At 40.8% G+C, this 24,500-nt stretch overlaps 1 protein-coding gene across 7 annotated transcripts in view; it reads right to left on the bottom strand.

Moving 5' to 3' along the window:
* Positions 1-24,500, bottom strand: part of PPFIBP2 (PPFIB scaffold protein 2) — a 1,154,531-nt gene that overhangs the window by 133,139 nt on the left and 996,892 nt on the right. For all 7 annotated transcript variants that reach the window (XM_085648219.1, XM_085648223.1, XM_085648222.1 and 4 more), the window contains 4 exons: positions 21,196-21,284; positions 17,542-17,664; positions 16,893-17,018; positions 7,026-7,214 (listed from right to left, as the gene is read on the bottom strand). In XM_085648219.1, coding sequence (XP_085504345.1) covers positions 7,026-7,214; positions 16,893-17,018; positions 17,542-17,664; positions 21,196-21,284 — 527 coding nt within the window. The remainder of the gene's footprint in view (positions 1-7,025; positions 7,215-16,892; positions 17,019-17,541; positions 17,665-21,195; positions 21,285-24,500) is intronic.

Here is a 24,500-nt window from a genome sequence, read left to right on the forward strand (position 1 = left end):
GGTAACCCTCCCAAGCACCCTAAACTATTAATTTGTATTGATTATTTGTAGTAATTCATTTCTTTTTTAGTAACCTTTTAAAAAAAAACAAAGGTTAAAAAGCTTAGCTATAGTTCGGGAAACTTATTTTTCCGATACAAACCAAGTTTAAACTACACAAACTTTAAAAATTCTAAAGTTATAACTTGCATTTACAATTTATCCACCACTTCAAATTATTATGAGTAGCGTACCTCGTCACACACACTTTTCATCTCGCTAACCAGAAAACACTAACTATAACTTGCCACTCTACCATGCACTGTGTTGTGACAAATAATGTAACTTGAGAAGTTAGAAGAGTTGTTATGAATGCTATGATTTAACATGTTATAAGTGATTCAGTATGAAAGGGTATTAACAATGCATGGAAAAGACATGAGCTAAGTCAATGTAGTGTGGCGAGTGAGGTGAAAAGTCTGTTCAGAGGTAGTAATTTGAAGGTGGTTCGTATATTATACATTGAAGTTATAATTATAACTTTACAATGTTTAATATGTATGTATTTTAAGTTGGGCTGTATGGAAAGAATATAGGTATTTCTAAGTAATAAATTATCCTTAACTTTTCTTTTTTTTCATTGTATGTTAATGAATTTTCTTTTTTTAATAAAAATGTGTTTCAAATCGCAGTGTGGAGTGTCATTGATTGGAGTGACATAAGGTTGAGTGTAGAACTGTACAGTGAAGGAGAGTGTCAGAGTTTAGAGCTGCAGAATGGAATAATGTAGAGTAGAGTGACGTAGAGCGGAGTGGTTTGTTATACAGTGGAGTGGTGTGTCGTATAGTGGTGTGAAGTATCGTAGAATAGAGTGGCCTGTTTAGTGTAGTGTGGTGTCAAACAGTAGAGCTGAGTACTGTACAGTGGAGTGTCGTCGAATGGAGTGTCATGAACTGGAGTGTGGTGGAGTGGTGAGTCGAGTACAGTGTCCTAAAATAGCATAGAGTGTAGCTGAGTGTTGTAGAGTGTAGTAGCAAGAAGTGGAGTTCAGTGGAGTAGTGTTATATAGTTCAGTTTTGTCGAGTATAGTGTCATGCAGTCGAGTGCCCAAAAGTCTCGTACAGTCTAGTGTTGTACAAAGGATAACATTATTTCTGGGAACACAGTGCATGGTAGAGTGGTGAGTTATAGTTAGTGTTGTCTGGTTAGAGAGCTGAAAAGAGTGTGTAACGAAGTCTGCTACTTATAATATTTGCAGGTGGTGGATAAATTGTAAATGAAAGTTATAACTATAACTTTAGAATTTATCTACGTTTGTGTAATTTAAACTTGGTTTGCATGGGAAAAATATGTTTTTCTAACTATAGCTAAGGTTTAACCTTTGTTTTTTTCATTGATTTGCAACTGTTTTTCAAAATGTTTAGTAAAAATGTGTTTCAAATTGTAGAGTCCAGTGTTGAAAGTTGAGAGTTGTTATGCAGAGTGTCGTACAGTACAGTGGAGGAGAGCGCAATAAAGTCTATTGTCAAAGACTGGATTATTGTAGATTGGAATTATCGTACAGTGTAGTAGCATATCATACAGTGTAGTAAAGTGAAATATATTGTACTCGCAAGGTGTCTCATATAGTGGAGTCAAGTATCATAGACTAGAGCAGCGAGATGTACAGTGGAATGGCAGGTCTAACAGTAGAGTACAGTGTCGTAGACTGTCAGACCGGACCAGAGTGGAGTAGGGTTGGGTGAAGTAGAGCATCAGAGTGGAGTATCATCAAGTGGAGTATCATCAAGAGCAGTGTCATACAGTACAGTGGAGGAGTATGTTGCAGAGTGGTGTGCCGTGTCTCATAGTGGAGTAGGGTATAGTAGAACGAAAATGAGTGGCATGCTGTCGACTGTCAAACTGTAGTACAGTGGAGTAGAGTTTCAGAGTGGCATAGAGTGTAGTACATTGTTGTAGAGTGGACTTGCACACAGTGAAGTAGAGTGTCAGACAGTGGAGCGGAGTATAGTACAGTGGCCTAGAGTGGGATAAAGTATAGTAGAGTGGGAGTACACTAGAGTGGGGTAGTTGAGAGTGGAGTATAGTGTCAGAGTGGAGTTGCATGTCAGACTATAGTGGCGTGAAGTGCAGTGGAGTGGCGTAGCATACAGTCAAATAAAGTGTCACAAATTGTAGTACAGTGTTGAACAGTAGAGTGTAGTAGGGTGCTGTACAGTATTGGAAAGTGATGTAGACTACAGTAGAGTAAAACACAGTCTAGTTGATTTTTATAGAGTGGAGTGGTGTACAGTACAGTGTTGTAGAGTGTGGTACAGTGGATGGGAATACAGTGTTATAGAGTACAATGGCGTAGAGTGGAGTGGTATACAATGGAGTAGAGAAGTAGTGGAGTAGAGTGGAGCACTGTGTCAGAGTGGAGTGGAGTAAAGTGGGGTGCAGTGGAATACAACGCATTGCCCACAGTGTTGTACAGTGGACTTGAGTGGAATCAAATGTTTTACAGTGGCATAAAGTATAGTACAATGCTGTACAGTAGAGTGAAGGGGTATAGACAGGAGTAAACTGTCGGAATGTGGCATACAGTGTAGTAGAGTGAAGTCAGCATACAGCAGTGTGTCGAGTACAGCAGTGTGTGAAACAATGGAGCTGTGTGGAGTGGATTCTTGTATAATAGTACAGAGTAAGGTAAAGTCTCATTCAGTGGAGTTCATCTGAGTGGATTTGTGTAATGTAGTGCGGAGTGAAGTACAACAGAGTGTATTGGTGTGTCATAGAGTGGAGTGGTGATGTGTGTACTGGCGTAGCATAGGTAGTAAACTGTTACAATTGGAGTGGGGTCTAGTAGAGTGGAGTGCTGTGTCACATAGAAAAGTGTATAGTGGCATAAAGTGGTGATCATTGGAGTGTAAGGGCATAGAGTGGAGTATAGAGTTGGACAGTGGAGTGTACAGGGATAGATTGGTGAAGAATGTCATAGAGTGCCATGAAGTGTAGTAGACTTTTATAGAGTGGAGCTGTATAGAATGGAGGAAAGAGTCATGCAATGAGGCAGAGTGGAGTGGCGTACACTGTAGTGACAGAGTGGATTACTGTAAAATGGAGTAGCATACAGTGGAATAGCGCACAGTGGAGTGTGGAGTAGTAAAGAGTGGAAAAGTGTGGAGTGTTGCATAGTGGAGTTAAGTAGAGTGCAGTAAGGTACAGTGGTTTAGTGTAGAGTGGGGTGGCATATATTAAAGTGGCATAACAGAGTTGAGGAAACTTATAAATTGGAGTGGTGACTCATACAGTAGAGTGGAGTGCTGGGTCGTACAGTATTCAAAAGTGTCGTAGAGTGTTGTACAATAGAGTGCATGGGCATACACTCGAGTGCAAATTTGGACAGTGGCATGTATGGGGATAGAGTGGAGTCTAGTTGAGAGGGGTTATATAGAGTGGAAGAGACTACACTGGAGGAGCAGTGTGGAGTGGCTTACAGTGAAATAACAGAGTGAAGTACCGTAGACTGGAGTGGCGTACAGTGGAGTGTCGTAGAGTGTAATAGCGTACAGTGGGGTCGCGCAACATGTAATTGCGTATACTGTAGTACCGTACAGTGGAGTGGAGTTAAGTGAAGTGGTTCAGACTGGAGTGGCGTATTGTGGGGTGGCGTAGAGTATAATAGAATACAGTGGAGTGGGGTACAGTGGAATACCATACAGCAGAGTGCAAAGATTGAAGTTGCGTACAGTGTAATAGCATAGAATAGAGTGTCATATAGTGGAATAGAGTGGAGTACAATGGTGTGGAGTAGAATAGCGTAAAATGAAATAGCGTTGTGGAGGGGTTTACAGTAGAGTTAGGTAGACTGTAGTAGTGTACAGAGGAGAGGGATAGAGTGAAATAGTATATAGTGGAGTGGCATACAATGGACTATCGTAGAATGAAGTGGAGTGGTGACACTGAAGTGCCATAGAGTGGAGTAGCATATAGAGTTTGGCAAACAGTGAAATAGCGTGGAGGGGGCAGGTGCAAAGTAGAGTGGTGTAGACTGGAATAGCATATTGTGTAGTGAAGTAGCGTACAGAGCAGTGGCGTTCAGTGAAGTGGAATACACCTGAGTGGCGTACACTGAAATTGGGTAGAGTGTAATAGCATACAGTGGAGTGACGGGTGCCACAAGGGTGAAATAACACAACTGACTTTGTGGAGTTCATTGAAGTACAATATACTTTGAAATGTAGGTATTCTCTTGCTCAGGCTACCGCAACCATATTTGTAGCAGTAAACAAGTATTGCAGTTGCAACATGATGCCGCAACTTCACTTTCGGGCCAAAATATTTATTATCACTTTCATTCCTGAAAGGCCATTCCTCCACAGCATTGTCAAACATACAGAGAATTAATAATTAATTGAAAATGTTATACTTAGAAGGGAAAAGCATTTTCTCAAAGAAGTACATAGTGCGAACATAGGCCAAGTTATATGTTTGAGATGCATTAAGTGCCAGGCGCAAGAATAAAGAAACTAATCACAGATAGCAACGCCACAATTTAGGACTGCAAACCATTAAACTTGACTTTATTGAAAGTTAACCTTTTACACTCATCACATTAGACCAGCACATACAAGATGCTATATGCTAAAAAGTCTACACTACAGGTGTACTCTAAGGAAATACACACGTCAAGTGTACAACATCAAGAGAAAAGAAGATAGTTTTTGTTAATACAATCTAAGATCTTTTCCATAAGGGAATACCACTAGGAAAAGAGCACCATCAAGGGATTACAACCACTAAAAAGTGTTGATAATGTAGAGCTCTAGTGCTGTTCACACAACAGAGATTTGTACATCATAGTCCATTTTCCCTTTGCTTTTAGAGCACAGTTCATATCCTTCTACACATTGACGATCAAACTCTACATCCTCCCTATACTTTTTGTCATTGTGTTACCCATAGTGCAAATGAAAATCCATCTTGTGCTATAGATGGAACACAAAGCATCTTCTTCCACTGAATGGATTCTTTAGAGGTGAGGTGGGTGACATTTCACAATGTCTTCCTTGCAAGATGATTCATCCCTATAATAATAGGGTTTTAATTATTTTGCCTGAAGCCGGATCATCTGGATACTGCACTACATTTTCATGGTGGGCAAATGTGTCTTCCTTCCTGTTATCATTCCCTGCTTATGGGTCAAGTTATGGGATTGCCAATATAGCGTAAGTGTAAAGAAAACCTACATGCATTCCTTGTGTACCCTAGAGTGGTCTGCTGTACACTAAGGGCCAGATGTACGACCGTTTGTTGTGGTCGGAGAAGTGTATTCAACCCTTTTGCGACCGTAAAAAAACGTGGTGGTATGTACCAACGCTATTTTGCAAGTAACAGACTCACAAAATAGCATTTGCGACTCACTATTAGGAAGGGACGTACCAAGGGCATCCCTTCCTAATAGCGAGTCCAAATGGTATTTACCATTATTTTGCGACTGCATTTGCATCAATATTGATGAGGCATGCAATTTGCGACCCCATTGGGAATCGCTAACAGTGTCTGTGACGCTGTTGTACATTGCATTTTGCGACTCGCATATTGCGAGTCGGAAAGCGGCGCAATTTGCGACTCGCTAAATGCAAGCGTCGTACATCTGGGCCCAAATTTATTTTAACAGTAGTGCCCTTTATTGAATATGGCTGCAAAGCTTTTTACTGAGTGCTCACTATTGCTATGCTTTCCTTTGGATGGTGACCTCACCGGAGTCAGTGCCTTTGTGGCTATGCGCACGTAATGAGCAAAGGTGCATTTCTTAGATAATGATACTAAGTGAATATTTTTCCTAAATACCTTTACTGACATCAGCTTAGCAGAAAAATAACCCTCAACCTTAGCACAGTTTCATTTCATTTTAAAGAGTGCAGAACAATTTTCTTAATTGATGATTGACGAGGTTTGACTTTCTGTCGCAGGAGAATTCGGTTTTGCAATCAAACTGGCCTTCGATGTATCAGGCACCAACCTCTCCCTCACTATTGGAAATTACTGGAAACGTCCTTGCTATACTCATGGCTGTTCAAGTAAATTTCTGGCCTCAAAAGAACACGACTGGAACAAATAAAGTCTGGCGGGGCCACATACTTTCAGGGCATATAAGATTTATTGTACACCTTACAAAGGCAAGAGTTTGTTTTGCTATTTGGTTTGATGTAATCTAAAAACATTTCCAAAGTCTTTCGAGTTAGAAATTTTATTGACAAGCGTGTCTCTAACCAAACACGATGGTGAAAGTAAAAGCAATCTGAAGTCGTCACTGAAATGAGGTTCTTTCAGAGTTCCAGCCAACCTCTCAAGGGAGTATGAGTGACACCATACTGGGCTTCTGAACAAGATGCTGTACTGTTAGACAGTAAATACCCATATTTCATTTCATATTTCAAAGTCAAATCTTGTTTCAAACATTTCAGATCGCATTGTAGTACCCACTGTTATGGATGATAACCTCAAACTAGAAAAAAAAGATTAGGGACAGCGTACCTGAACCTCTAAAATATTTAAGAAACAATCCTTGTGCACCATGGTATTCCCATAAAAGGGCCTCTTGCCATTATTCTAAAACAATCCTCTTCTCGAGATTCTGCACAACCCAGTAGCTTTGCATCTAGCTGTACTACTCAAACAACTTTATGTCATTGGATACAATCCATTTGCGGATCTGGGTGTGAAACGGTACCCATTTGCTCTTTCATTCAATTACAGTCTGAAGAAAATCGCAGCTGTGGATTGTGCATCTGATACCATGCAGACTTTGACCACTTTTAAATTTGTTTCACCCCCTCCTTTTGCTTTCTGTGTAACATTTTCTGTTGTTTACAGTGGGCTAGAATGATAGCCATTGTTTTATTTTATGTATGTCATACAAGTACCACAAAGAGATACCGGGGCATACAAATATATCCTACAACAAACCGAACAGTAATACAGAATATCCAGTTCCCCCTACATGTATGTTTAATGCAAAGAGAAACAAATGCAGTGACTCTGAACTGTATATAACATACCCGGACTTTAGCTGTGGTGGTCAATGGTGCGTAGGTCGCGCATTCGATTATTTCTCTTTTTTCCTGCTTGGCATCCGCGCCGATCAACATGTGGAAGTTAGTAGTGAGGTGCCGCCTCAGTAGGGTCTTTTGGGGTGGAATGTTAAGAAGCATGGCCAGTGTGTCAGCATTAAAACGAGGTTCGAGAATCTGCACAAGAAATATTTGAAGAAAGATTTATCCTTACATATTAGAATACATGTAAAAGTAGCATCTACATGCCCATAATGCGCTTTCATTAAATTGCGAAATAGGATTGTTTTTTTATAATGGTCTTCTGAAATATTGCAAGAAAAATAGTTAGTGTAGCTGTATCTAAATCTGTGAAGATATTTGTGCCTGTAAACACACACTATCTACAGCTCAAATAGTTGACGCAAGAGTCATTTACGAGGCTTGCTCTCACTCTTTATAGCATTATTTCTCATATTTCTGTTAGATTCACCTGAGAAAGAGGCATGACTTAAACTAGTTACATTTATTTTTAATAGAAGAATTTACTGGAGAGTGTAGGCATGCATAAACAAGCACAGGCAAACTGCAAATGCTTCTTTGCCGCCCTCTAGTGGCTTGGCCCATGCTTGTAGAATTGTGACCCAAGCACTGGCAAAGCCAATAGGGGTGGATGGCCATCTTGGTTTATTTAGATCGACACAATGCACAGAAACTCGGTTTCACCTACTTAGTCCACCATGATTTTTCGCTTTTGAGTACCTGGTTTTTGGACATTTACTGAGGCTGAATCTCACTACTCAAGTCTCACTCACAGTAAATGTATGAGAAACTGGGCTAATTTGACGCAAACACATGCATATGCACTTGTACACAAAAGGCAGGGTGGATATGCTATATCGATTTGCACATCATCATATGTACATGAGTTTTGAAACACAATTCATAAAATATAATGTTCTAGACATTCAATATTGGGTGCTAATACAGTGATTAATACTTATTCACCTCAAGTATCGAATATATTGAGATCACCAAGTGACTCTCAAAATTAGCTTCACACCAAAAGCACTGTAGCACACCGAAAAGAGTTATTCAACTTTCAATTCAATATCCTTAAATCCATTCCATAGTGCTAAATATCACAAGAAAGTTCAAAATATTAATCCAATTCCAGCGAGCACTTGAAAGTTTGTATGTTATGCTGTCGTAATACGGAACAGCAGTGAGGACGTAACATGGTCCCAGGAATGAAGTATACTGTATTTTAATCGATTTGGATTCTACACACTTAGAATGACGATGACTGGACTTATTATTATGCACTTTGCAGCTGGACAGTGGATGAGATTTATCATTCAAAAATCATAAGAATTGTTGCGGTAGGACTTGAATGGGAACTGATATTTTGTGCGAGATAACACATGCAAGAATACCTTACTTTGGAGCCTTGAGGAAGCCCCTTGGGCGAAACGCGCATCGGCTGCCTGTGAATTGGAAATGGCTGTCTTTGTGAATTTGGAATAAAGGCCAATCATTGACAACTTGACGTGGAATTGGATTAATATTTTGAACTTTCTTGTGATATTTAGCACTATGGAATGGATTTAAGGACATGCATATGCACAATTGTGCGGACTGCACATGTGAGACTATTGTCACGTGAATCACAGTATCTGCACTCAAGTAGCCTGTTGCACAAGGGACTCTGTAAGGACTTATACTGCCCTAATATTATGAGTGGACATTCCTAGTGGAGGTCTGTAGTACTTACTGGAAAATCTATGGTGTTTTAACTGTAGTAAACCTATAGGTGGAATGCACCCTAAAGTACATTTTGGCTCCCCTTTGGCCTGCTGGGTCAAGCAAGGTAGCAAACTGGAGTAAAACATGCATACCAAGTTTGAATCTGCAGTTCATAATAACCCACATTCACATCTTATGAGACTTCAGGATATGCCATATTTGTCTGGCTCAGCTCATAATCAGATTCTGGGTCTTGGTTGTCTTTACTGAGCAAAGTTAATGTCTCTGTTCCCTAGCCTAGGGATCAAAGGCCTCCCCAGCCAAAATGGCAATCAACAGGCCTGATCCAGCTTCTGTGAAAGGAAGGGGAGGAAATGTGCATCTGATAATGATCATGTCACACTGCATCTGGATTGGAAAGCCCAGATCCTCTAGAACAAAAGAGGGGACCAAGACCTGAGGAGCCAACACATGAGGGCTCACCTTTGAAGTTTTGATAGTAAAGTATCAAGCAGCTGTGCCACCTAGGGGCAGAGCAGAGGCCATCAGAAGAGGTCTTACAAGAGGAAACTCGAAGTCACCATTTTGGATTGCTCCAGAATGCTGTGCAGGAAGGTTGGGACAGAGGTGGAGGGATGATGAGGCATCCTAGGATTGGCTAGGGGTGCGGATTCCAAGAATTTACTTTCCTACTTTTCATCCCCACTTTAAAAAAACACTGAACAAGGGAGAGACAGTGGAGAAGACACTGGACATTGGAGCACCAACAGCAAAGGGACACACAGGAAGAAGGGGAAGCTACTTGATAAGCTATAAGAATGGACTAAAGACTAAGGACTTTGACTGGAGCTGTCCCCCAGGACTAAAAAAGGCCTCTCCTGGGCAAGCGGTGCTAGCACCCTTGTATCCCTGTATAACATTGGGGAGAAAGGACCTACTGGAGGACTTCTTTGGAATGGCCTTTGACTTTGATGCTGACACACAGGTGCACTGCAAGATGCACTTGTAGCATAGGGCTTGGAGAGTGCATGGGGGAGGGAGAGTTTGCTCCTTGCTGGCTGTTGAAAGCACCCCCCCCACCCTCAAACAGAAGTGAGCCATAGGAGCTTAGGCAGAGAACAGGTCTGAAGCAAGGAGCAGTAAAAATCTAGCTCCCCATGCAAAGTGCCATTTAGAGACTAGGAAACCTGAAAAGAAGACTCCAGGGGTTGCATCATACATACAGTGCATTTTCCTTTTAAAAGGTGCACTCAGTGCAAAGAAGAAAAATGTGCTGCATTAGGATGAATGCGCTGCCCAGGGGGCAGCCGCAAACTCACCCTGCCTTGGGGGCAGCACATTTATGTGAAAAACGGAGTGGCTGCTTTGAAGCCGCTCCATGTTTCAAGGTGCAGGCAGCAACACACTTGCACTTTTAAGGGGGATTAGAGATCCCGTTGCCGGCGGGTGCAGTGAGTGACTGCACCCATCTGCAACAGGATGTCTGCCATAAGGGGGCGCACCCTTTTAGGTGGTGCAATGTCCGTGCAGACTACGCCTGTATTTCACCAGATCTTACCTTTACCTGCACCCCATTTTGTAGTCTGTTTTTGTCTCTCATTTCACAGTTTACTAAGAAGCTTTGGTTTGGTTGCCCCTTTTAGCATTACTCTCACTGTGCTGTAGCAGGGAGGGGAGTCTGTCACAGTGTGGCTAAATTATTAAATTATGGATAATTGTAGGAGGTCCAGATAGTTGAGCTATGTAGAAACACTCTTGAATAAAATTGGCCTCTCTCAACTGTTTAAGGACCCATCCGAACGCAGAAAGGTCTCAAAGGAAAAGATCAAAAGTATGTTTCTGAATAGGGTAGAGTATGAGAAAAAGGAACACCATAGACAGAAGCACACAATTGTAATCTTTAGCTCAAACCCTCCAGTGACAGAGAGAGGATTATTTTTTTTACTTAGCAGATGTCACAAACGCACAACATAGATTTATACTGATGAGGTTTCTTTTGAACACGATTCTACTCATGTTAGGCTAACCTGATAAAACATATAATCATGTGGATCTAATTTTGTGCCATGTGACAAACTGTCAAAACAAACTGATTTGCACTTAGTTTTATTTTGTAGGCTATATGAGATGGGAAGGAACGACTACCTAAAACCACTATTACACAAAATGAATTTTAATCAATGCCGGGTGGCATTATATATTTTTTTTTAAGTTTCTGATCCCTTGATATGTTTTTCGTTAACTTCGTTCCTATGGGCCTGCATGAAAAAAAGAAAAAAGAGGGGGATAGCATTAGCCACTGGGTTGAGTATTGAATAATTATTGTACACCATATGAGACCTGATAGGGTAATGACCGGGTTTCTACTATGGAAAATTCTTGAGTGTTTTTAATTATGGATTAAATTGAAAATGAATATTGAAAATAGGCTTTTTATCTTGTACTTTATTGATCATTTTGTATCTGATCGAATAAAGGATTTGACTATGACTATGGAATCTGCACACCCAACACTTGGCTACCTGCAGGCATTATGCCATCTGTAGCAGAGGGCCAGTGTAGTGTTCTGCCACACAGTCACCACTCGGATGAGCAAATTTTGATATATATGACTGAAAGCAAATGAAGAGCCTTTATTTAACATGCTAAGGTAACAAGGGGATAAAATCTCCTCATGTTATCAAGAGAGACTTGGCCTTTGCAAGGTCCATCCTGTCCTCAAATCTTCAATAACTGCTCTGTTGGGCAAATTAGATGTCCTAAGTGAAAACAAGAATGGTACGGTTGTCTACTGCTCTAGTCTGAAGCTAGAACTACAAGTGGAACCAGAGTCAGTGGATTCAGTGCAAGAGCAGTTGCCAGTCAAATTGGTCAATGAACATGGAATGTACCAGCATTGTTTCTTTGAAACCTATCTCCATACAACATACTCTGCTACCTGCAATACTTCAAGTCATGGGCACTGTGCTAGAAACACACCCATAACACTTCATAAATAATTACCTGCAACTACCATTTGGTCTCCTTCCTTGGGTTTGCACTGGAAATTGCATCCTTATTGCCCACTATGGGAGCCTTAGCCTAGACTTCATCTCTATTACTAGTTCAACTTTACTAGTGAGCAGATGAATTCATGAAGTGACTAGAGGCCACAAGTGTGTTTAAGGTAATCTTCTTAAAAGCCCAAGCTTTCTGTGAAAGTAGTGGGTGACAACTGACTGGTCTGAAATCTTCTAAATTGGGGAATTAAAATCAAGATCGAAACAAGCAAAAGTAGTTGGTTGTGTTTGGGAATGGACACAGTACAATTTTTTAAGTTGACGTGCTGGTTCAATATTTTTTTGTCCTTGATACACCTATGCATGATTATTAGAATACCATTAGAGAAGCTTCTTAAACAATGACATTAACAACCCCTCCCTGGTCTGGCTCATCCTCAATTCAGCTTCCTGGAAAGGAAGAATTAGCATTAGCTTTCTGTTAAGTGCATGATACTGAGGCAGAATGTGAATTTAGGGAAATCAGTGCTTCTAATGTACCTTGTATCATGCTCACTTCAGCCCTTACATCCCTAAGTTTCTCAATTTTTTGCATGTTTCAGGGTTAGTGTTTGATTTTTTTAAAACATATTTGCTCTCATTTGCCAGATCATGGGCACCACATTTATTTATAAAATGTATTAATCTGGTATTTGTATACACTAAAACTAGCCAAAAGGCAGCAAAGAGCTGTACAGGGTCTAAACTGGAATACTGAAGCAGGTGTGATATGACCAGAGATCATCAGTGAAAGCAAAAGCTGTAAGCCACTTTATAATAGCTACTTACTTTTAACCACTTGAATAAGGTATATCACAAATATATCCCATGATGTTGGGTTCCAGCTTTGATGCTGATCAATGTTATGTTAAATGACTTTTGTACAGCGCAAAATCACCTTCAGGTCTCTAAGCGCTTTTAGAGAGAGTGACCAGAATCACTGACGGCAACAGGTAACAGCCTCCCTAAATAGAAGCGTTTTAAGTTGTTTCCTAAAGGTAAGGAGGACCGGTTCCCTGCCGGGGGGCGCTCAGGAAGATTGTTCCAAATTTGTGGGAACATGACAGAAAACGCTCTGCCCCCTTTGGATTTGGTGGTGTATCGGGGAGGGACAAGGCGGCAGGCCTCAGATGATCGCAGTGTCCGGCCTGGAACATAGTTCTCAAGGCATTCTTTTATGTACACTGAAGCATGGCCGTAGATTGCTTTGTAGGCAATACAGAGGCCTTTGAATTGAGCTCTCTGTTTAATGGGGAGCCAATGAAATTTATGTAATAGAGGGGTAGCGTGAATCCTTCTGGGAAGTCTGAAAATGAGCCTGGCCGCCTCATTCTGCACTACCTGCAGTCTCTATATGAGTTTCTGGGGGAGACCAATATATAGGGCATTCCCATAATCCAGCCTAGAGACAACAGTGGCGGACACAATCGCCTGTAGTGAGGCCGTTGAAAGAAGAGGGGCAAGTTTCTGCAACTGCCTCATAAGCCCTATACAGATTCCCACCACCGTGGTGACCAGGCTGGACATGAGTCAATTTTTATACCCAGGCGTTTTACGACCGGTACTGGTATGAGGGTAGTGCCCAGTTCCAGTGGCCAAAAAAGGTCACACCAAGGGCTGCTTTTTGTGGGAATGACGAGCACATCAGTCTTGTCAGGATTTATTTTCAGAGAATTGGCCGTCATCCAATTCACTGTGAATCTGAGTAGATTTTGCGCAGATTCCTGGGCCTGACTAGAGTTGTTGATTCGGATGAGGAGTTTGGTATCATCTGCATAATTGAAGACCCGGCAATCCATGTGATCCAGGGTCTCCACCAGGGGTTGCAGGTACATGTTGAAGAGGAGCAGGGACAATGGGGAGTCCTAGGGTACGCCGTAGGTAAGAATGCCCTTAGCCGATGCCTGCTCACCAACCTGAACCCTCTGAGTCCGGTCCGATAGAACTGGTTCTAGCCATTGATGTGCTAGCCCGCTGATGCACAGGTCAGAAAGACGGTACAGCAACTTTTTATGGCTGACCGTATCGAATGTCGCTGATAGATCTAATAAAATCAGGGCCCTCGGTTTTTTGTTGTCGGCCATAATTCTGAGCTCGTTAAGTACGGACAACATCACTAGCTCAATGCAGCTTTTATGTTGAATATAAATACATATTTATGAATGCCTGCTTACAAATAGTTTTTGCACACCATCCACAATTAGATGTGCTCAAAAACGTGAATGAAATTTAGGACCTTATGCAGGTTTAATAATAATATTAATATCAATTATAAAGTGCCGGGTTACACCATCAGGTGTGTCCCCGCGCTGAGGCTAACTTTTCAGAAGAGGAGAAGGAAAAATGGAAGCTATAGCTTGAATAGCCAGGTTTTCATTTTTTTCGGAAGAGGGTCTCGGATGGTTCAGCCTGAAGAGAGAGGGGAAGTGCGTTCCAATTTTTGGCCGCTAGATAACTGAATGAGCGTGCGCCCATTCTTACTTTTTGTACTTTAGGGATTTTGACCAGATAGGTCCCAGTCAATCTGAGATGGCGAGTAGGGTTATAAGGGGCAAGTAAGTCATGAACATAGCTTGGACCTTTGCCCTCCAGGCTACGATGGCTAATACATAAGGCTTTGAAAATAATTATTTTCTTAACCGGCAGCCAGTGCAAGTCATCAAGAGCCTTCCCAGTAGATGCCCTCCTAGGAAGATTCAGAACTAAGTGAGACGCCGCATTCTGGATACATAGCAGCCTGTGAAACCTTTTTTGTTTTGCTCCCAGATATAGGACGTTTTCGTAGTCGAATTGGGATGTAACCAATGCATGGACTAGGGTTTTCCTAGCTGGGATTGGGAGAATGTCCAGAGTTTTCCATAACATTTTAAGGATTCCAAAGCACTTCCCTGTCACCTTTCTGGTATGTGCCTCAAAAGAAAAAATGGAGTCCAACCAGACTCCTAGGTTTTTAACCTGTTGTCTTGGGGTTGGGGTAGAGCCCAGAGTCTGTGGCCACCATGCCGATGACCAAATGGAGGGGGATTTCCCCACCACTAAGATCTGTGTTTTACTACCATTTAATTTAAGGTAGTTATCTGTCATCCAGGACACCAAGTCCTGAAGGCAGGAAGAAAACTTGGTGGCTGCTGTGTCAGAGTCGTGTGACAGAGAGACCACAAGTTGCATGTCATCTGCATATGCCACAATGGTGACACCTTGCCTTTCCACAATCTCTGCCAAGGGAGCAGTGTACAAGTTAAAAAGAGTTGGACTCAAAATGGAGCCTTGAGGGACCCCTTGAGACAGAGCTATGCTTTTGGAAATATATATGCATTGTGTAACCTGGAAGCTCCGGTCCTGCAAGAAGGAGAGAGAATAAAGTGCCACATTTGAATCATTTCATTGATTTTACACAAAACTCTGAAAGTTCTCATAAGAATGGAAAATTGACCTCACTCCAAGATTTTATTGTAATCTTACCAATACAGACACATCAATTTATGGGATATTATAATATTGCCAGGTAGTACCACGGTTACCACTGTGTGGCACTGAAGACCACAAAGAATGGTGGGTGGAACATTGACTTGAATTTGACTGGTTGTCTAAATCTGCAAGTGGAGCACACGATCAGAGTTCCTTGCACCATGGTAAATGTCATGTACATGGGAGCACCTTCCACAATGGCTAAAATATTCCTTTAAATTAGCTGAGCTCATTTGAGGCAGTGTGTGGTTGACCCTTGGCAAGTTTAACTAAAACTTTATGCTGTGGATGCCCCAGCAGGAATTTAAACAAATGTGACCCCACTCTTGGCTTTGAGGGAACATCAACTGAAGCTACCCTCATTTAGAAGTCCCTCAACTACTAAGTAGGAGTGTCCACTGGTGGGAGAAGATCAACCAAACAATGCCACTATTTTTCTCAGACACATTGCACTTGGAAAACCAGGATGAAATTTGTCAAACTAGGCTGCAAGCCCGACCAGAGATCTTTAGAAGACTAGGAAGGGAAAATTTCATGTATTGTAGAAAGTTGACACAACCTATTTTGAAAGTATGGAAATTTCCAGACCCTGAACCAACATGTTAGAAGGTACAAAATGAGGGTTTAGGCACAGCCTGGCTCCTCTAGCTGACTGGACTGGGATCAACCCCTCTCTGTTGAGGGACCTCTTCCACCAACTGAAGCACATCCAGAACAGAAACACTAATAGTTCATCATCCAAACAGGAGGCTACCATTGTAAGTGCCACAAAGGCAAAACTGTAGCTTTCAGGGTGAGCTTCTGTTAACTCAGTCATTACTGTTAGGGAGGTTACATCAGAGGTATGTACATAAGAATGATCGTTACATTACAGGTACTTCCTGGTGAATATTTACTTTGCATGCATTTTGTAAGGGATTGTTCTTTGTGGGCATTTACGTCACAGGTTAAGTGAGATCATATACATGTATATATCTATATCTATTTATCTACATATGTTATACATATATACACACACACACACACACACACACAAATGTATATTATATATATTAGTTTCTAGGGTTAGGGATGGGGACTGTACAGGAGTAGTAGGACGTTTTTAGGTTTCAGGGATGGGTAGTGTGTAGTGGATAGTTTATAGATGTAGTAAGGGTTTTTAAGCCTCAGGGATGGGATGTGTTATAGAGTAGTAAGTGGTGTTTAGGGTCAGGGATGGGTAGCGTAGAGGGTTAGCAGGGAGATTTTAGGATCCGGGGATGGGTAGTATGCAGAGTCAACAACGGATTTTTAAGATTCAAGGATGGGTAGTGTAAGGAGGTAGCATACGTTTTTAGAATTGAGGTAGGATGCTAAATAGGGGTAGTGAGTTTAATACATATCTCACGTTGTTTGGGCTTAAAAATAATGCCTACCTATGAAGTAAAGGAACTGGAGATAAAGATGTGATGTAAAGTCTCTTGGGATTAGTTGACATGCAAACTATTGCCACTCCCGATGTAAAAATTGTTTTGTACTGGCTCTTGATGTAATGGACTCTAGAAGAAATGACTGGCATTCGCACTCTACAGTACGTGTGCAGTGAGTAAACCTATTGTGTAACAAATTCTATAAACATACTTACAATAAGACCACCATGAACACCACTTCCTCGAAGATTTGGTGCATATTCTGCAAGATCAACTGACCTCAGCCACTCCATGACTCTGTGATTTGACCACTGAACGACTTCGGAGGGTGATATATTATTCTGTTGAAGTAGACAGATAAGTGATGCTAGATCAAAATTATCGGAAAATAAACTGCACCCATGTTAAAGTTTTACTTTTTTTTTTTGCATTTGTAGTTAATATCGAGGTTTTATAAAACATTACCGGTTTAAGGGTAACTGTTTGAAAATTGTATATATTAAATGCTGCCACAAATCCTACAATCATGGTTATCTCACCAAAGAACTCAAAAACATCAAATTGAAATAGCTTGATTATATCCTGCTGAGATGGGAAAAGTAAACTAAAGAACAATTAAAATATCATAATAATTTTCAATGTACCCTAACGAGTATTATTCCGTATTTCCATTCCTCATATCTTTCACAATATACACTGATTTATATGGCTTTCAACACTATTTGTGTCATTGACAGTTTTTTTATTTGTAGAATTGCTTTAATGGTAAAGATAGCTATCTTTACATTTTATTAGGGATGAAGACATACAATTTGCAACAACATCAAGTTTATTCAGCTTATGGAAGAATTGTGTCTATTGTACCTCATCTGCAGGGCGCCTCCGTAGACAATTGGGATTAAATTTGTTTGCATGTAGCACATGGATGGCACATTTAATACTGAGATGATGTAACTGACTGGTAACTTTAAGAAATAGAAGATCATTCTGCAATGAAGAAAATGAAGAAGGAAATCTGTTTAAACACTTTTAAAAATGTAATTGTAATGCAATCAATGTTATATGTAAATATGACTATATATATACACATATATATATATATATATATATATATACATACACACACGCACACACACACACACACATAAATAGGCACTTTATACACATTTGTACAGTGTATGAAGACCTGAATAAATGCAAATGGCGTTGTCTGTGGTTCAATTATTGTCTATAGTACTGAAAACGGAGAATAATTTTTCCTAGTACAGGCATATACATTTTATTAAGCCTCACACAACAGCCTTTGAAATTCATTACTGTATGGTATAGTATATTTCTCTAGGAGCAAATGGTTCTATGAGGGTTTACACAATGTAAACAAACATGTCTAAAAATGATTTAACATATAGCTTACCATTTAACAGCACACATCATTAAAAACATCTTTTCTCAGCCAATATTCTGTTACCACATAATTTCATTGATTATTTCATATATTTCCAACGCTACTCTATAAATTGACAAAATCAATATTGAATTACCAAAATGTCATGGGTAATGGAAGTGACATCAAGCACCTTTTGATTTTGACAACATCATACGTTGATGCCCTGCAAGTTCATAGATCCACAATTCCCGTGCTCTCCATGCCACTGGAATCCAGCTATCCTGGCTGAAGAGGGGTGAAACCCCAAAACCGGTCCTAGGATGCTTGTTTCCAGTCCAGGGAGGACCTGGCTTGGCAGTTCGGGCTGGACTGTTCCCATGAGGCACAGGGTCAAGACTGATTTGCATATGGCTGGGTTCAAACTGGAATGGCGAGCAAAAAAACGATGGATTTAGGCCCAGATCTCTATGCTGGGGTGAATGTATGACATTGTTCTGCATTCTGCATTCTGTCCATCAACTGTTGTTTTTGCATAGATCCACAATTGCCTCTGCAAAATATGGAAACAGTAATTGGCTGGGAGACTCAGTTCATGTCAACCGAGAGGCCTTCCTTCATACATCAGCACCTCGGGAGTATCTTCTTTGTCACAAGAGTTCTTCATCTGAAGCACCGATGGGGCTGATTAGAGTATGTGCACCCTGCCCTCTAGAGAGAATTAGGAGCCCTTGGTGTTGATCTGTGGGCTGCATATTGTACTCTGGCATTGAGATTTGCCATTGCATCCCTAAATAATTTTCAATCTTCTTCACCATGAGTAACCACCTAGGCAATTTAATGCTATAAGCCAAGACCTAGATATTACCTGTGCTTTGCTCAACATATGGAAAACGTATTTTTCATTTTCCATCCTTGGAAAGTATTTTTTCATTAAGGTAAGTTTTCTATCTCTTGGTCACTGAGAGAAAAGTGCAACTCATCACTTTGGATAAAGACAATAAGGAAGTCCTGATCTACTGTGACCTTTCAGCAGCATACAGCAATGTAGATAATTACATTCTATCAAACAAACAGACTGATCAGAAATATTTGTCACTGCTTCAAGATGCAGCTTGACATCCTCTCTGATCAGCATAATGGAGACACCATCTATCTCATGAGAGGATGAAGATTTCATCACCAGCTAAAGGACTGTGCACTGGAGTAGCACAAGAGATTTGGCAGTTTCCCAGCACACCAGATTATGTAGCTTGCCAGTTTCCAAACTCTGCCAAGGGGGAACATCTTTTGAGTATACAGGACCACAGATTCTGAGACATACTTAATCCATCTCTTAACACTTAGACCTGTGCACCTACTGTTCAGGTAACCTTTGAAACTATACCTTTACAACACATCCTATAATTGAATTCCAAGACTCCCTTAATAGTAGCAACCGAGTAAATGCCAGAGAGCTGGACATCAGCGTCTCGCAGCTATCAAAAAAGCAAAACCATCATCCAACAGAAATATACCTCACCATCTTCATTGCTGATTATTACTTTAAAGAACTCAGAATGTCCATAACACCAACACAGAAACTGATACTATGAAAGCAAATCCTAATTGTACCAATTCAATATACAAAAACATATTAGCTGTTCTGATAGATGGTAAATGTAAACCAATGTGATTTGAAGTGGTGAAAGGTTTACACCATAATACATACATACATCTTCCACGTTGTGTTATCACTTGCTGTGGTGTCATGCTATATTCCGGAAGAGGTAAATGATACATTTTACCATCAATGCAAATAGGCATATTTTTGCCCCTTCAAAAATGGGTAAGAACATCCTAAACAGTTGGATAAACCAATGCTTTGCAAACTCTTTCATAGTGAGTTTATGCAATTGTTTTTTATTTTATTGTGAACACTCCAAAGAAGCTTTGAAAGCAAGTGATCATTCATAAAGGCAATGCTCAGACCAAAGATCTATCCAAATGTTTTACTTCCATGTTTCATGTAAGGGAATTTGACCAATGTTACTAGAGTAATCTGCATACAGCTGACTGGGAACAGGAGAATTCTTTGGAGAATTGTGTTTAAAATAACTTACAGGTTTAAAAGCAGGGCTGCAGAGTATCTTGTGTGTCTAGCAGTTTATAGGCAACGATAACAATGTCAAAATAACTTTGGTGAATAATGTTCCTGCTGGAGAGAGATCGGAATTTTGTCTAGTGGCAGTGTAGACATATCATAAAGTAGCACAGAGGAGTAATGTGCCTGTGATAAACACTGTGTACCATGCAGAGCACAGAACTGAGTATTAGTAAACTATGAGTAGCCCTATAAAAATATGAAATGTATGTGAAAGAGGGACGATGGAGAGACGAAGGACACTGTTGGAGGGTGGTAATGAAGGAATTAGTAGAGAAGGGGTAATGGGGGGATCCCTACAAAGAATGTTGAACCAAGGGCCACCATCGCTAAAGCCGGCCTTGTTTAGAATACAATAATGTTTCTAGGAGTGGTGCAAGGATCATACATGTTAAGCCTACAAATGGCACAAACAGGCTTTGCACATATTTTAAAGCTATGCGCACAATTGGAACTGAGCAATAATTAAGGTTGCATTTTTCTTCTGCACTCTGCTCACTGATCACCTGCTCAAATATGAAAACTAGGAGGCCAAAACTTGCCATTCTATCATAACCATTTGATCAAATCATTAACACCTTAAATATTGCTGAATTAACATTTCCTTGCGAGTGTTCTCTCTAAAACTACTGAAACCTGAAGACGCTACCCAAAAAGAAGGCCACGCTTCAGCAGTAAGTCAAAGGCAGTTTGAGCTTCTTGTTTTATTTTTGTTGCATTTAGCATCTTAGTCTGAAGATGTGAACATACTCCAAAGAACTGATTGGGACAACTGAGCAAAATGAGTTTATGATACTGTAAAGAGATAAAGAAACATGATCGATGGTATAGAGTTGATGCATAAGACCGATTTGTAGATTAGATAAAGCAACCAATGTATGAATAAAACCACGAGCCAGGCAGTAATATAGATTAAAAATCTTAAACCTATCAATCAAAAGATTTAACAGTAACAGTTAAAATATTGAAGAATCTTATTTAATTTTTTTACCACAGTTAAGTATTGCAGCATTCTTCCATCAACTCTTGCTTCATAGAACTGATCTTTATATTGAGGTAAACCAATGTCATCGAGCCATCCTACAAAAATCAATAATAAACACAGTAAACTCATAATTGTCTAGCATTCGTTAAAAATGTATTCTATCCTGTAATCATCATCTCTCCAGTAACAATCTAAAAGAACACTTTTAAGTAGGGGTGGGCGGAATTTGCGTAGTCGCGCTACGCAAAGCTCTGTGAAACGGTAAAAAATCTCTGCGAGCAAGCAAAAGTTCAGCGAACACGCGAAATTGCTTGTTCCGCCCGTTCGTGATGCTGGTTTCCTCTTCGCGAATGCTGTTTGCATGCTCGGAGAGAAATATCCCAGGAACACGCATTTTTACAAGCGCGAACAAGCAAAAAATTCTGCGAAACCGCAGCTCACAGAATTTTGGGTAATTCCGCGTTGTCCGCAGAGCGCGAAATTACCCAACTTCTGCAAATTCCATGAGCGGAATTGAATTTACCGCCCAGGCCTACTTTTAAGCTGAAATACAACAGGACAAATAAATTGCTCTGTTTGGTATGAACGTCAATTAAGTTTGCTATTCAAATAACGCAGTAAAACATTTCAAGTACACAATCCTGGAACCCCTCTTTCTACTTTTGGACTAGAAAACTAAAATACACATAACTGTAAATGCATATTGATTCAGAAATTACCCGGTTACTTACCAGCAATCTTCATTACTCCGAGTCCAGGTCTTCCAGTTCCAGTCCTCACAAAGTGAGCAGTTCCAATGCTCAACGAAACAGATTACCTAGCAAAGTCAAAAAGTTCTCCCAAGATGGCCACCATATACCAGCATGTAGTAGGGTAGTAACTTGGAATAATCACTTCCTGAAATACGAAGCTAAAAAGAAACACTATAAGAAGGAAACAGTCACTATGAAAAAGCAGATGGGAGGGTGGGGCTCAGGAATAGGACAGGAAGACCTGGACTCAGAGTCCTTAAGATTGGTAGGTAACCGGGCCGTTACCTCCGTCTTCCTGTCCCAAAGTGAGCCTATACCCAAGTAGAAGGGGATTGGTTCCTAGAGGTTGGAGCAAGAAAGAATAAAACTCACATGACTTCACTTATGTTGCACCACCCTTGAATCTAATAAATGCTTTAGAAATTAAAGATCACAAACAGAAGACAAAACATGATAAACTCAGTTGATGCTGCACAAATGGAGCTAGTAATGAGAAATATTGGTGAACAGAGAAGCCCATGTCTCAGTATTACATGTCTCTAAGGGATGAGCCCTTAAATAATGCCCAAGAGGAAGCCATAATCCTCGTTGGTCTTCCTTGGATAACGGAGGAAAGACCAACTGCAAAATTGCAAATTTTATCCACCTTGAAAGGGTGAATGTTGAAGGTCGTAGGCCTCCCCCAGAAATGATGTCTGACACAAATAGTGAGACAATCTTCTGAACGGGACTCTTTCTGTCCAAGTATATAAAAATTGCCCTTTGAAAACCCAATGTATACAGTAATTCCTCCTTTGTGGAAGAGCGATCAGGACAGAAGACTCCAAGAACTATGTCTTCCTCACTGTGGAATTTAGATTGCATTATAGGGAGAAAAAGAGGGGTTGGCCAGAGAATGATTTTATCTTTATAAAGTCATAGGAACACAAATTTCACCATCATATGACCTGAGCAAATGGCCACCAGGAATTCAAGCTTGCCCGAGGGAAATTTTAAATGTGCATAATGTGGCGGCTCAAAAGGAGGATCCATTTATGAACTGAGCATTAAACGATGTCTGTGAATTTCAGGGATTGTGAGGTCGGAAGACGGGACTTCTTGTAGTTGAATAGAAAGCCGAAATCTGTTAGAAAATTGCAGTCTTGCTGAACATGCTCCAATCTCTTAGGAAAAGAAGGAGAAGCAATTAGTCAATCATTAAGTTAGGGATAGACTTGAATTCCTCTGGAATGCAAAGCTTACGCAGGGGGGCAAGATCTTCATAAAAACTCTTGGAGCGGAGGATGTCAACAGAAGGACTCGAAATTGATAATGATCACCTTCTACGGCAAAGCGAAGATATTTCTGTAGATACACATTCAACATTTCCTAGGAAGCCCCCCCCCCCCCCCGCTTGATCAGTTGAATAGGGTCTGAAGCGTGACAATCTTAAATGGCTTGTGAGGAATGAGACTGTCATGCCTTTGAGATCCCCACATGCTTTCTGAACCAGATAGAGTATGTCTCCTGTGATGGTAGCCTGGAAATTATGGATTTCTCCAGAAGCAGCTGAATTGTTGAAAGGAGAGCATTGCATTGCACCAGGACTCTTGGCAGAGGGGTTGGATGGAAAATGGGTCCTGGGAAGCTGGAGAACTGGATGAGGTCTCCATCTGACACCTCTTGTGGGCATCCAGAACTGAGAGTTGCCCATTGCAACAGAAGAAATGGAGCAACCTCCCACAGGAAGTGATAAATAGTAATGCTTTAGGGGGGTTGGAGGTTAATACTGGGACTTTTCAGTAGTAGGGGTCCCCTCGGCTACAATCCCTACCTCAAAATGGCAACCAGAACCTTTGCAAGAGTTTGGACCAAATACTCTACGATAATCAAATCCCTTACCCCTTGAGGCTGTTCGATTTTCTTTTTTCATTCTATGTCTTTACTATATCTTTCAGTTGGTGGCCGAAGATCTTAGAACCCCCAAAAGGCAGCTTTATTAGTATTGATTTCTGGTTAGTGTCCGCTTTCTAGGTGCGCATCTAAATATGGCACCGAGCTGCAATTAAAGTACCTGATGCAGACACCAAGGCACATAAATTGTCAAAAGACACATCCAACTGGATCTGTTGCTCCATTATGGAAAATAAGTTTCTGCACCTTCATTTGTATATTCCAAAGCCTGAAAGTCCTTTAGAAGAGATTGGCCCATATAAGTGGTGTATGTGTTTGCCCTAACAAACGTTGGCAGACGCATAGGCCCTGTTAATGGATTCCTCGACCTTTTTACCCACATGATCAGATGGGGGAGCATCCTCAGAAACCACCATGCCTTGGAAGGAGAGCTCAGCCATCAAATTATCTATCTTCACTAAAAGTGGGAATTCCTCAGAAAATCCCTGCAGTAGATAGAATTTGGAGAGGAATCTGTTAAAAGCAGTTCTATTATCGTCTTTCCACTCTTGAAAGAGTACCCTGCGTACTGCACTATGCGAAGGGAAAGATTCTGGGTCAGGGAACTGGTATTTAGTTCTTTATCTACCTGTGCCACCGGTGTAGGGAACCCCGAATTCTCCCTTA

The sequence above is a fragment of the Triturus cristatus genome, chromosome 3_2 (assembly GCF_964204655.1).
Source record: "Triturus cristatus chromosome 3_2, aTriCri1.1, whole genome shotgun sequence".
NCBI lineage: Eukaryota > Metazoa > Chordata > Amphibia > Caudata > Salamandridae > Triturus > Triturus cristatus.